At 37.4% G+C, this 13,877-nt stretch overlaps 1 protein-coding gene across 3 annotated transcripts in view; it reads left to right on the top strand.

The window, feature by feature from the left end:
* The window catches only part of ULK4 (unc-51 like kinase 4), a 651,081-nt gene that overhangs the window by 32,066 nt on the left and 605,138 nt on the right, over positions 1-13,877 (top strand). For all 3 annotated transcript variants that reach the window (XM_069088326.1, XM_069088324.1, XM_069088325.1), the window contains exons 8-9: positions 1,704-1,779; positions 5,823-5,918. In XM_069088326.1, the coding sequence (XP_068944427.1) occupies positions 1,704-1,779; positions 5,823-5,918 (172 nt within the window). The remainder of the gene's footprint in view (positions 1-1,703; positions 1,780-5,822; positions 5,919-13,877) is intronic.

Below are 13,877 nucleotides of genomic sequence, written 5' to 3' on the forward strand. Positions count from 1 at the left end.
AAGCAGTATTTCAGTTGTGAATATATATCGGCTAATTTCAAGTGGTTCTGCACCCTTGGCAAAGCGCACATGTTTATGGGTAGCCAACAAAGAGATGGATTTGTTGTGTGTCCTTGTTCACTGTTACAAATGTTTTCTTAGTGGAGTCATGCAGAGTACATTGTATAACCACTGGTCTAAGTGCAACACAGTTTGAGAGGTTCTGCTGTAGTGCTGAATTTCATGATGGAACTGTGTCCGCAGCGGTGTGGGTGTTCCCTTCAGCAGCAGATTGTAGCACCTCCTGCCTTCTCATCACGTGTAGCTGGTGTGTGTTTTCCCACAAATGCTCTGTGAGAGATGCATCCAGTATTCCAGAGTCTTTCCCCTAGCCCTCTTGTCTTTCCTTGGATGCTTATTGAATGCATGGGCCCTCCATCCCTTCTCCTTTACTTCTGGCACATTATCAGCCATCTTTATTCCACGTCACATATCTCTGGACCCATCTTTAATGCTACTTTTTAAATGTAGTTTATTAATCATTTATAGGTTGTGGTCTGCTCCACCCCACCATGCACCTCTGCTTCACCATTGGAGTGATCCATAACTTTAACACTGGCAGAATATTGTTTTTAAGAAGATGTACTTTTGGGGTGTCTAGGTGTCACAGTGAACAGAGCACCAGCCCTGGAGTCAGGAGGACCTGAATTCAAATCCAGCCTTAGACACGTAACACAAAAACTAGCCGTGTGACCTTGGGCAAGTCACTTAACCCCAATTGCCCTCCAAAAAGCAAAAAAAAAAAAAGATGTAGTTTGTTCTGCAAAGAGGTTGGAGTCATTAAGACACTATTCAATTTCCAGTTCTCAATCAGTGTATTCTCCTCTTCCTGTTCCCCATTTCAATAGGCAGGGAATAAAATATAGAAATGAAGGCTCGCTTAAAGACATCTAATGCTGTTAGGGAGGATGTCCATATGCAGTATCCAGTTGGAAGAGGGTTTCCATATAGGTGGGGAGGTCACCATGAGATGTTCTTGTTTGCACATGACATTGTCCTCATCCCATCAAATCTTGGAAAATTGCAGAGTATCCTAAATAAGATTTGTAATCACTTAAAAATGTTTGGCCTAATTACACACATAAGGAGCACACAGTAAAGGAAAATTGCCTACTCTGCAGTCAATGATAAGCAGCTGAATGGTCAAACCATAAATCTGGCTCCTTGGTGTGCATCTCACATAGTGCATAGATAGTGTTCTCGATATGGACTGAGAAGAGCAAATGGGTATGTATATTATAAATACATAAAGTTTAGAGTAAATGACTACAAATATTTGAGTCTTACCTAATTATATAAGAAAGTAAGTCAATTATATAAGAAGAGTAAAAAATACTTGGTAGTTAATAGAGAGCTATATGTTTGCAAGGCAGATGATTAATGGAGAGATCATTACATTGTTGAGGGAAATATAAATAATTCCTTTGGGAGTTTTCTTCCCTGCCCAAGAACTGTATTGCTTTAGGCACTTGGGTAAAGTGTTTTATTACTTTTTACCTTCTTTTAAAAGGGGGTAATATAATTTTAATCAATTGATATTACATAAATAAATACTGTTTAAATTTTTCTTGTTAGAAATATTGGTATATGTATCATTTAAACTTTGTGTTTTTATTTATTTTAATTTAAACTTTTTGATATCTGAAATTTTACTTCTCCTATAGATAGTACTCTTCCTGAAGCATCTTCTGAATTTGTTAATTTGCTTGAGGGATTACTTCAAAAAGAACCTCAAAAAAGGTAGAGTATTTTGTTACCAGCTCATAATGGGTTTTTTAAGAGGTGTATTTCGCACTCTCCCACCCCCACCCTGCCTTCCCCCTTTTTTATAATAGTAATGTACTTAATGCAGAATTTTTCTTCTGTGACTTTAAGATTAAAAAAAAATAATAATTAATTTATTTTTAGTTTTCAACATTCACTTCCATAAGTTTAAAATTTTCTCCCCCTCCTTCCCCTCTACCTCTCCAAGACAGCTTGCAATCTGATATGGGCTCTACACATGCATTCCTGTTAAACACATTTTCACATTAGTCATATTGCATAGAAGAATTATGATAAATTAGAAAAACCATGAGAAAGAAAACAAAACAAAAAAGGAAATGGTCTGCTTTGCTCTGCATTCCGACTCCATAATTCTTTCTCTGGATGTGCATATCACATCATGAGTCCTTTGGAATAGTTTTAGGTCCTTGCATTGCTGAGAAGGGCTAAGTATATCAAAATAAGTCCAGATTTTTTTTTTTTAAAAGAGATCTTTTCTTAGATCTGAGAAAAGAGTGAATTTTCTCACTTTTTAGGAGTATTTTTGGCCATAGTAATTTAAAGAAAATTATTTTGTCTTTACATTTCATGTCAGACCCCAGTGGAATGAATAAGTTATAACTCCTGAACCCAGGTAGTGTATTTACCTTTCATTTTCAAGGTCAGGCTAGATGAATGTCAGACTGTTGAATTCGAGTTCAAACCTTCAAAAGGATTGCCATCTTTGTGGGGAAAACACATTTATATGAAAGCAATTATGTATTGCAATAAAATGTTAACTGAAAAGTATTTTAATTCATTTTACTTCAGTGATTATTATTGTTTCCTTTGGGGGTGGACCCGAAGGGGAAGTTAGTTGGGCGATTAAAAAAAAAGAAAGATATGGTTCCTTCCCTTGTGTGTGTATGTCGTGTGTGTGTGTGCATGTGTGTGTGTGTGTGTGTATTGTACAACACATGGATAGCTATAGTGCCCATAAGTGCAAAAGAGAATTAAAGGTAAGGTAATGGACATAAGTATGTTGTTATGTTGGTGATAAAGGTAGTACCTGAATTACACATTCTTCATCTCATAGTGAGAGCTATATACCATAAGTAATGGCAGGGAGATCATTGATTTGGGAGTTAGGAGCCGAGTGCTAGACCTCATTCTGTCCCTGCCTAGGACATAGCGCTGAATATCTTTGAATCCCTCCTATCTCATGTAGAAAATAAGTGATTTGAACAACTTAATTATCAATTATATCTTAATTATTTTGTGGTTATTAATAATTTTGTCCAGCTCCAAAATTGTGATGACATGAAACTTTGTAGGTAGGGGACATCATTTGAATTGTAGTATGAACAAGTCCATTATAGAGCTCCATGATGACTCTATGGAGCTCTCTAATGTATAAGAAAAACTGTGGAAATAAGAAATTGGCTGTTGTTGAAGTTCTGACCTTCACCCTCCTGTGCCTATGAGGAAGTGCTTTTAAAATGACTGATTTTCATCCTAAAGGGACAATTTAAGTGGACATCAGTGCTATACAATCCAGCTGTTTTATTGCAATACATATATAGAAAACTTGCTTACTGAATAATTAGAATGTAATTTTTCTCATCAAAGCATAATTTATCCCATTGTAATTCTGTTTTTTTATGTATGGAGGCAGCTTCAGTAGTAGGTAGAGTTATAGTCTGAGAATTCATAATCCCATTTTCTTTTGTCAGAGGGATTCCATTAATGAAGCCTAAGGCTATTGTGGACTTATTTTATTAATCCAACATTCTTTAAAGAACATTAAAATGCATAAAATTAATAGGATTTTTCTTAATAAAAGATAGCAGAGTATTAATCTCATCATCAGTTTTCTTCAGAAGGCAAACTGCTTTTCTAACAGCTAAAAGTTTACTCTCTCTATAAGTTCTTAACATTTTTGTGTCTTGGGCCCCTTTGGCAGGCTGGTAAAGCCTATGGACTCCTTCCCTGAACAATGTTTTTAAATGTATAGAATGAAATACAGAATGTTTACTAAGGATACTAATTACAATGAAAACAGTTATCAAAATAATAATAAAGAAAAGTTCACTCACTCTAGGGTATAGCAGCAAGGACCCTAGCATACCCAGGATGGCTGCTAGCATAGGTTCTTTGATCTGTTTTTCTAAAGGAAAGGAACTCAAAAAGGGTTAACAATCTTACTTTAATCAATCAAGCATATCACTTACCTAGTTCAGGGGAAAAAGTCAGCACCCTGAACTTCAGAAAATACAAACAGAAGTTACAAGAGAAAATAGCACAGTTAAACAGACAGGGCTTCTAGCTGTCTGACCATTACATCCATACCTAGTTAGTCAACAGAGAGAGAAGCACCAACATCTGGGTTTTCAAAGCCGGGGGCCTCAATAGCTGCCCAGAGTCTCATCTGGTCAAATCACACAACTCTTCCCGTAAGTGAGCCCCAAAATAAAACCTTGCCTCAGAGGTATATATAACCTTCACCAGGGTCAGAGAACATCACAACCCTCATGACCCACTTGACTACAAAGTAACAAAAGTTGTATCTTCCAGAAAAATAAGCCTCCCAGCACAGGCTGCAAGTGAGCACATGCAGCCTGTTAGGGGACAGAGTATGTTTTCAAATCAGGAAAGGTCCTCAAGTTCAATTTAGGCTTATTAAGGGGCAGGGAAGATCTTCAAATATCTATTACCATCACACAGGGTAAGAAGTGCAAGTGTCTACGAGCACACTCAGCGTTGGCTTTGAAGCCTTACAGATCCCCCCAGAGAGGAGGAGGATGTGCTCCATCATTATAGTTATGCAGAGTTTATTTGTCTTTCCATATTTTCACCTGTATTATTGTAGTTATTGTATGTATTCTCTTGGTTCTACCCAGTTCTCTCTGCATAAGTTTGTACAAGTTTTCCCAGGCTTCTCTGAATCTTCGTATTTGCTGCTTCATCTGTCACTGTGATTTTTCAGTCATTCCCCAACTTTGTTTCTACTTTTATGCCACCATGAAATGTGTTGCTGTAAATATTATGGCATACATGAAAACAAATGTTTTTGGAGCCACATTTTATGAATAACGTGGATAATCAAACTGGATTCAGAAATAGAGGGGTGACTGAGGAAGTGAGGCCACTTCTCTGCTATGTCTTTTAAGTCAATGCTCAAGGTGATTCCCAAAAGAGGGGATCTCAAAGCCTTTTGGGCAATGTCAGCGTTGTGGAATAAATGTATGGCCTCTCGTGTGACTACCTTGAAGGGTGATCCATATTTGAACAAATATTTTCTAATGCTTCAATCCTGGACACATAATTGCTAATTTAAAAATCATTCACATTAATTTATAATTATTCTCTTTAGCTGGAGTTGGGATCTTAAAGTGAATTTGGAATGGGTCACTAGTTGACCATCAGCCCTGATCTGATTTGATGACTGTCACACCTTATACTGTCCCTTTCTGTACCAGCCAAGACTTCTGGATATTTTCTCCAAGTGTTTATCCATCGTTCATTAGCGTTTATTTAGCATTTTAAGTAGAGATTAAGTTGAAAGTTTTTTTTTTCCCTTAAATCTCAGATCTATGTTTAAGGAGAGATAATAGAAAAAATTCCTCCATTAGTTTTGTGCCACCATGAAATGTGTTGCTGTAAATATTCTGGCATATGTGAGAATAAATGTCTTTGGTGGTATTTGTGGTGCTGGCTCGTTCTTGGAGTGTCTGCCAAGCTGGAGGGGCCTTTGGCTTTGCTCCAGTGATGGCCTCTGTGTCTTTGCTTTGGAGGTTTATCCCTAGAAGGTTGGCCATCAGGGGATACATTTTTATGGTCCCAGAAACTCGAGAATCCACCCACTAAGACAGAGTAGGCAGCACTCTACCTGAGTACCCACACTGGTAGAATCACAGGTATTTTGAAGAAGTTACTACCAATGAAATAATTTGTAACCTGTGTTAAGTATCCAGGAGATGTTCTGGGAATGATCAGTTCCATTTGGTACCAGTTTGAGTCTTTGTTTTCTTGTTTTCCAGGTTGACTTGGGCAGGTGTGTTACAGCATCCGTTTTGGAAGGAAGCTTTCAATAGAAAAGACCGTGACTCTGCAAACACCCAAGATGCTAGCTTCAGGTAAGTGCATTGCTTAGAAGGGCTTATAAAGTTAACTCTTTGTGTGAAGTGTAGTTGTGAATACAGGAGTCATGATTGTGCTCTGTACTGTGACGTTTTTGCCTTACTCAATAACATGAATATGAATTTATATTCCTTTGCTAATAGGGAAGTCTCAGCTATTTATATTTGTACATATATGCGTCTGTGCGTTTACACATGTAGATATCTGTACATATGCATATGTACATGCATGTTTATGCAAATAGATGTATGCATACAGTGCGTGCACACATATTTATGTGCACATATACAAACATGCATGCACAGCTAAATCTTTATGTGTATACGTGCATATATGTATGCATGTATAATGTATATGACATGTGTGTATGTGCAGATATTGATGTAGACATTGATGTAGATATATGTCTACACCTACATTTCTGTCTCTGTCTACGCATGTATACATGTTTGTAGCAGGTTTAATGTGACATTTTTTATGTTTTGTTTTTTCATACATTAAAAGTCTTTCCTCAGTAAGGAGTTCCTGAGTATTTCCTATGTGTCCATCACTGTGCTGACCATTGCAGGGGATACAAAAGAAACACTAAATCTGGTCACTTGCCATCTGTCCAGGACATTCTTTGCTGTAGCAAAAAGAACCTTGAGCTAGGGAGACCTGTCTGTCATTACCTCAATTTCCAGTGTTGGGCAAGTCATTTCTTCTTTATAAAATGAGGGAAATGATCCCCATCTGATCACCTCTCCAGGGTTCCCGTGTTTGGTTTGCAGTTTATGGGTGTTATGCACACCATACTGCTAGGCCCGATCACTTAGCTGTCATGCTTGAAGTTAGGATGAGCCATGCCATATGTACACTTTATTTCCCCTCACTTATTGTGGCTCTGATGGGATTGTCATTTGTTCAAGGTCAAAAGAGAGGAATAGTGCCCCGAGGTAAAAAAGGTCATGTTGCAGAATTGACCTCTCTCCCTTCTCCCCGTCCTCTCTTCAGTTCCTTTTCTCTTCCATGAAACTGAAGCTGGAAAAGTCCTTAGAAGCAGACTTCCTTCAGCCAGCAAGGCTCAGTGAGGCTTGCTTGCTGGGTACCTTGCTAGTGAAGGGACATAAAGCAGGATGTGAACCCTCTGACTCCAGAGTCCACAAGGATTTTTTTCTACTGCGCTACTTCCTGCCTCCAAAAACATTCTGATTTCTTTCCTGATCAGTCATTTCATTATGCATGAAGTAAAGATTAAGATTTTTTCCTCAGGGTAATTTGCAAAAAGGGATGTTTGATGGAGTTGGTTGGATTCTCCATGGGATTAGAGGGTACACTTTCCACCTAGAATCCAGTGAAAAAGACCCAAGTCACACACTCAGCAAATGCCTTGCCTCCTTAGGGTATGTGAAAAAAATGTTTTACAAGATTCTAGAGATGGTATTCACTTACTGTATGTTCTTCATTCTTCTTCATGCTGGGTTGACTTTGAATGTAATAGCGACCAAAGCATGGCCAGAAGCCAAATTTTCTACCATCGCCATTGAGAGAGAACAATCGCCCTGAGAAATCAACTTGGAAATGAGAGTTTGAGGAATTTGAAGCAGATTGTGTTCTGTGCCCATGTTGTTTGTGCTTGGCTGTGTGCCCATTCAGTCATTTTGAGTGACATCCGCATGCCAGAGAATAATATTTAAAAATAATCTGCATCTCATTAAAAACACAGAGAGAAAATGCTTTATTTGTACCTGGCTCTGCTTGCACATATTTGGTGCATTTTTCCAAAGCTGGGCTTGTGTGAGGAGATTGGACATTAATAGTGATTGTAGAAGAGAGGGAGAAGTAAGCATCAGCAATAGGGATGACTTCATCTAGGGCTTTAAAATCCTTGAGCTGTAACTTTTAAAAGGGTAGAATGGCAGAAGGCGAGCTGGGATTGGAGACAAAGACCAGCATCTGATAATATGCTTTAATGCCTAGTCATGGTTTGACTTTGAGTGACTTTCTCTAGGTCTTTGAGCTTGTGTTTCTTCTTCTGTAAAATGGGGATAATAATTCTGCCTCATCTCACCAGAGCCTGCATTCTGCTCCTGGGCCCCACAGGTAGGCTTTCCCTTTGTCCTGCCCTGAATCATGAGTTTCCAAGCTGGGCTGCCACTCTCCATCTCCACTCTCTCGTCTGGCTGCACTCAGTGTGCTGTGTTGGTGTCCTTCTGTTAGAAAGGATGCTCCCTGAGGGCAGGAATTTGACTTGTTGGCATGTTTTGCTACCCATCTATTATCAAACTCAGTTGAAGCATTGGTTAGATTTGTTGAACAGATTTTCTTGCTATTTTTTTGTTTCCTCTTTGTTATAAGAGATGACCCTTTGGGTTGGGGAGGAGAGGGAAATACTGGAAAATGAAGGTGATATTAAAGTTAATGTAAAGATGAGAGATTTCGATTAAATTTAAACAAAAGAGGGGCGGCTAGGTGGCTCAGTGAATAGAGCACCCATCCTGGAGTCAGGAGGACCTGCGTTCAAATTTGGCCTCAGACACTTAACACTTAGTAACCATGGGGCCTTGGGTAAGTCACTTAACCCCAATTGTTCTGCCTTACCCCCTCCAAAAAAAAAAAGCAAAAAAATTTTAAACAAAAGAAAGAGAGGGAAAGTGGACTGTGTTCTGCATCATCGGAGGAATATCTTCACCTATACTCCATACCTATCGATTTCTCTCTTTATATAACTTCAATAGTATATACAATGTTTCACATCCATAATCCTTCACTTCTTCAGTGAAGGGAACTGGTTGTATTCTCATCTCTCTTTTTCAAGGCCAAGGTTGTTATTACACAGTGTTTGTTTTAATTTTTTTTTTATTCCATCCATTTACATTGTTGCAGTCATTGGATAGATTGTTGTTCTGGTTCTCCTTACCTCACTTTGGAAGTCATCTTATGCTTCTTTGTATTTTTCATATTCATCCTTTCTTATGGAAAAGTAAGATTCATTACATTCTTGTGACACAAATTAGTTAGCCATTCCTTCAATTGTTAGTTATCTACTCTTTCCCCCACCCCCGAGTTCTTTGTATTGTAAGATTGCCACTATTAATATTTTGGTATATATGAGATCTTTCTATTTTTGACACACACACACACATATGTGTGTGTGTGTGTGTGTGTGTATATATATATATATATATATATATATATATATATATATATATATGTATATATACTGGAGTGATATCTCCAGCTTAAAGAAGATGGCTGTTTGAATCACTTTCCCAGACTAATTCCAAACTAATTTCCAGTATGGTTAGACCCATTCACAGCTACCATAGCCCTTCCAGTATTGATGATTCTTATCTTTTGTGATCTCTGTCAGTTTGCTGGGTATGAGGTAAAGCATTGGAGTCAGTTTGACTTCTGTTTGTCTTATTGTTAGCCATTTGAAATGTTCTTTCATATTGTTGTTAATGGTTTGTAGTTCTTTTTTTGAGAACTCTTTGTTTACGATGGTTCTTGGTGACACATTTCTGTAATAGACTCTTAAATAGATATTCTATGTGGAAGGTTTTCTTTTCTCTAATTGATAGCTTCTCTTCTTATCCCAGTTGTGCAAGATTTTTGTTTGTGTAGAAGTCTTTCAATTTTGTTTAATCAAAATTATTCATTTACTTTTGTGATCAACTTTAATCTTCATTTGATTAAGAATTCATCCTCTAGTCATAGCTATGAAAGGTACGTGATCTGGTTCTCTTCTAATTTTTTAATGTTGTGACCTTTAATATTAAGGTCTTGTATCCATTTGGAGCTTGTAGCATTATATGGAGAATATGCCATTTCATTCTCCATGTCTCTTGTTCATGTCCTCCCATACATCCTTTATGGGACGTCCCCTCCAGTATGTTATAGGCCTTTCGCCAGTCGTCTTGACACTGTGGAAACTGATGGAGCACACAGAGGCTATTCATTGATCACTGGTCACTCTTGCCATGTGCCTGGCAGACCATTTTTCCAGTTATATATTTTGTTGATCTCCTTTACTAAAAAGAGTTGAGCTTAGTTCTCCACATTGGAAAAAAATGAGTAAACAAAGAATGCCTGTTCAGACTATAGTATGAAGTTGAATAGAAAACTCGTATAGAGTCTATCCATTACTCCATACATCTTGGACAGCTTCTATGCACTGAACAATGACATGGATCCTGAAATGAACATGAGAAGAAGAATGGATTAGATTGCCTTTGGGAAATGGTGCCCTTCTTTTAATAATACCAAGCTTCTTCCCTGAAGCAAGGGCCTGTCTTTTAATACTAATATTCTTCCATTGATTTAGTTTGACTCTGAGTCATGGAATACCAGTTTCTGAATAATTAAAACTGAAGACTATCCAAGGAGAAATGAAAGAGGCATATGTAGGTTTGAGCAGGCATCTATACCGACTTGGCTGGTTACCAGCCAGAAACTGCACCACAGAAGAGGTCATAGAAGATAGAATGATGGATAGAACATCCATCTGAACGTAAGCCCTGAAGGAGTCTGCAGTCTCCCTGCAGGAGTCAGGCATGGAAAACAAACAAAAATATCTAATAAGGAAGAATATGAAGATCTTCTTAGTTCTGTGGGAATCTAGAAGAGAGAGATCTGGCTAGTGGGGGAGGGAGGGTAAGAGTCAGAGGGATATTTATGAAGTAAGTGTTATTTGATTCAGATATTTCGAAGGGTGGATAATATTTTAAGAAGTGGAGATGGAGAAGGACATTTCAAGTAGAATTATAATAATGATAAATGCGAGTTTTAAGATTTGTAAAGAAAACTCTCTGCATCAGTTATTTCATTTTATCTGTAGTATATGCAGTCCCCAATATGCTTAATTAGCAGGGGAGGTAAGTACTAGAGGTATGATAACCCCCATTTTCAAATGAAGAAACTAGCTGAGAGACACTAATGTCAAATAGTTTTTGGTTATGGAACTAGTAAGGTGATATTTGAATCGAGGTGCCTCCTGACTCTAAATCCAGTGATATTTACACTCCACCATTGTGAACAAAGATGTGGGATCATAGGTGTGCTTGGAGAACAGTGACCAGATTTGACTGGAATGTAGTAGATTGGGATAGAACATGAAAGATCTTGAAGATAGGCTAAGGAGTTTGTACTTAATTTGGTAGGTAATGGGAGCCATTAAAGAATTTTTTGGAAAAATAGAGTGACACCATTTATGTTATATTAATTAATTTGGCAATATTCTGTGGAATGTATTGGAAGAAGGGGAACACAGAGGCAGGGAGATTGGTTAAGGGAGATACTACAGTGGATTTGGCAAGATGTAGAGAAGGCCTGATACAGTGACCATGGGATTGGAAAGGAAGGACTGGATAGTCTCCTGGAAATGAGATTCTACTTTAAAACCTCCTACCACAAAAAAAAAATAATGTTACATAATCCAAAGCCAAGTGTGGATTAGTTTTTTAGCAGGGAGGAGAGGTTGTGGTAGATATTTTACACTTTTGGGGGATTCGTTATAGCCATACCATTGTTTCCCTTTATTAGCATGACCATTTAGAGAATTGGTTGCTTTTGGTTTAACTTATTCCCACTATCATAAATTCATTCATCATTTCCCAGTGTAACCCTCCTGCTTTCCTAGTACATTCCCTTAATTCCATCTATATGAGGCCTCAGGGTCTTTGTCTCCTTGCCTTTGTTTCTTTTTGAAACCCTTTCCCATCTTCTTTGTTGCTAATGTCATCACTTGATTTTAAAAAATTTAAAAACTGTTCCCCAGACCTTCCCTAAGACCACCCTGCCCTCGACACTCTCATTTTTTGCAGTCTTTTAGTCCTGAAGAGGGACATTCACATTGTTATACATCACCATGCACTTGCTGATGTTTTCTAATTATTTTCAGTACCTTTGTCTCCTGAATTATATTGTAAACTTTTTGACATTAGTAATAATTCCTTTGTTAATTCTCGGTGCCAATAGCACTTAGGATAAATGCTCTGTGTGGCTACTCAGGAACTGAATATTGAGTGAGTGAATGAGTGGATTTAGTGCTCTGTACTTAAAGATTAGGGTTCATGCCTGAATTAGAACATGGGATTTGATATGACAAGCTTCACCACAAGTGTTTATTATTAAATTATAATGAAAGCATTTTATTCAAATATTTTTAATGTCTACACTGTACCAATTAAACTGATTAGAATTTAGGAATCATGTTTTATATCTTTAGGTAGGTTCACAACTAGATTATGGCTTTAAATTCACATTTCCTCTGGGGTTGCAAATTTACAGTACCTATTGATTAACAATTTAACTTTTTAGCCACAGCAGGAGGTCTTGTGAGTACATTAATATAATAGCTTTGGAAATCACAGTGCAACTTTATTTTTGTCTGTGGGTTTCATGAAGGGTGCGATGGCATTATTTACCATCTACTATTATTTTTTGCTTTCTTATGAAAGCTATGATTAAAATGTCTTTTTTTTCTCGGTGATCTGCCGCAAACTATCTTGCCACTATCACCTTGTCTATCTTGGCTTTTCTAAATTAGATAGTTGTGTATTTGAGGCTGTCATAATGTTGCCCATGGCCTTCAGGCATTGTCTTGCCTTGTAATGTACTACTGTCCATGTTAGTAAAGGAGAAAAAAGGAAAGAGCAAGTTAGGAAGACTCCTTTTAGCTTATGTTTAGTTTGGCATAAAAATAATTTAGGATTAGGTATTTGCAAGGATTAAGTTTAGTGGGATTGAAATTTTTTAAAAATATTCAACATTTGTGGAAGAATTTCTTTAATGTAATTAGAGATTGAGATCTCTTATGTTTAAGAATGTTCTGACATGAGCTGTCAGTGAGCTTTTATTTTTACTTTCCTATATTAAAAGTATTCCATATTTAATTGATTTCATATTTTTTCAATGTGGTTAGAACATTTATCGTGGTTAGAACATTGTACTAAATACTAGGAGCCATTTTAGCCTTGCTTTTATCCTGTTGTGAATTTAGGTAATTTTTATGTTAATTATTCTTTTTTTTTTTTTAATAGAACGTGAAGAGGAATCGTTGCCTTATTTTGCTACTTACTAGCTGTGTGGGCAAATCATTTAACTTCTCTGGGCCTTGGTTTCCTAATTTTTAAAAATGAGAGTTTTAGAGTAGATGGCCACAGAAGCCCTTTCTTGCTTTAGAGCTATGGCCCATGATCCTTTGACCTTTGAGTGCTTTGTAAGAGTCTCCTAATGATCATGATATGTGTGATTTCTTAAAGAGATATTTAGAGCTTTCCACTGGTGCTACATTATTGATGTTGTGCAGAGAGAGAGAGACAGAGTGTATGTGTGGTTTATATATATGTATGTGGTGTGTGTATCTATATATGTGTGTGTGTTGTATATGTATCTACACAACACACATGTATACAAACACACACACACACACATATATATATATATATATATCTCAGCATCTCTCTCTATACAAGCACCATGTATCTATAGGCACATGTCTGTGGAAGAAAGAATGAGACTGATGACTTTGTGCAACTCTGCCTCACATCAGTTCACTTCATGTACAAGTCAAGACATCATCCCTCACTATACCTTCAGTTATCTTTGAAAACAAAGGATGAACAACCAACCAAGACACACACACGTATGCACACAAATACATACACATATACATATGTAGTAACTTTCTTCAATTAAAATACCTTCTCTAAGTCATTTATAATCTTTAACAAGATTTGCACCCCCCCCCCCAATTCATCACTTTGCTAAGATATTGAGTATAATCATATAGACCTTAGGGAGTCCTTGGCCTGTTTAGGACCAAAACTTTCATTGTACAGATGAGAAAGCTGGGGCTCAGAGAAGGGACGGGACTTGCTTGTGGTCATGCAGCTGCTTATGCCCTTTCCTAAGCTGGTTCTCTATATAGATAGTTGTAAAACTATTTGTATTATGGATTATAAACTGGTTTC

The sequence above is a fragment of the Petaurus breviceps genome, unplaced genomic scaffold, assembly GCF_028583685.1.
Source record: "Petaurus breviceps papuanus isolate PSGF00001 unplaced genomic scaffold, PetGlider_PUasm1.0 185, whole genome shotgun sequence".
Lineage (NCBI taxonomy): Eukaryota > Metazoa > Chordata > Mammalia > Diprotodontia > Petauridae > Petaurus > Petaurus breviceps.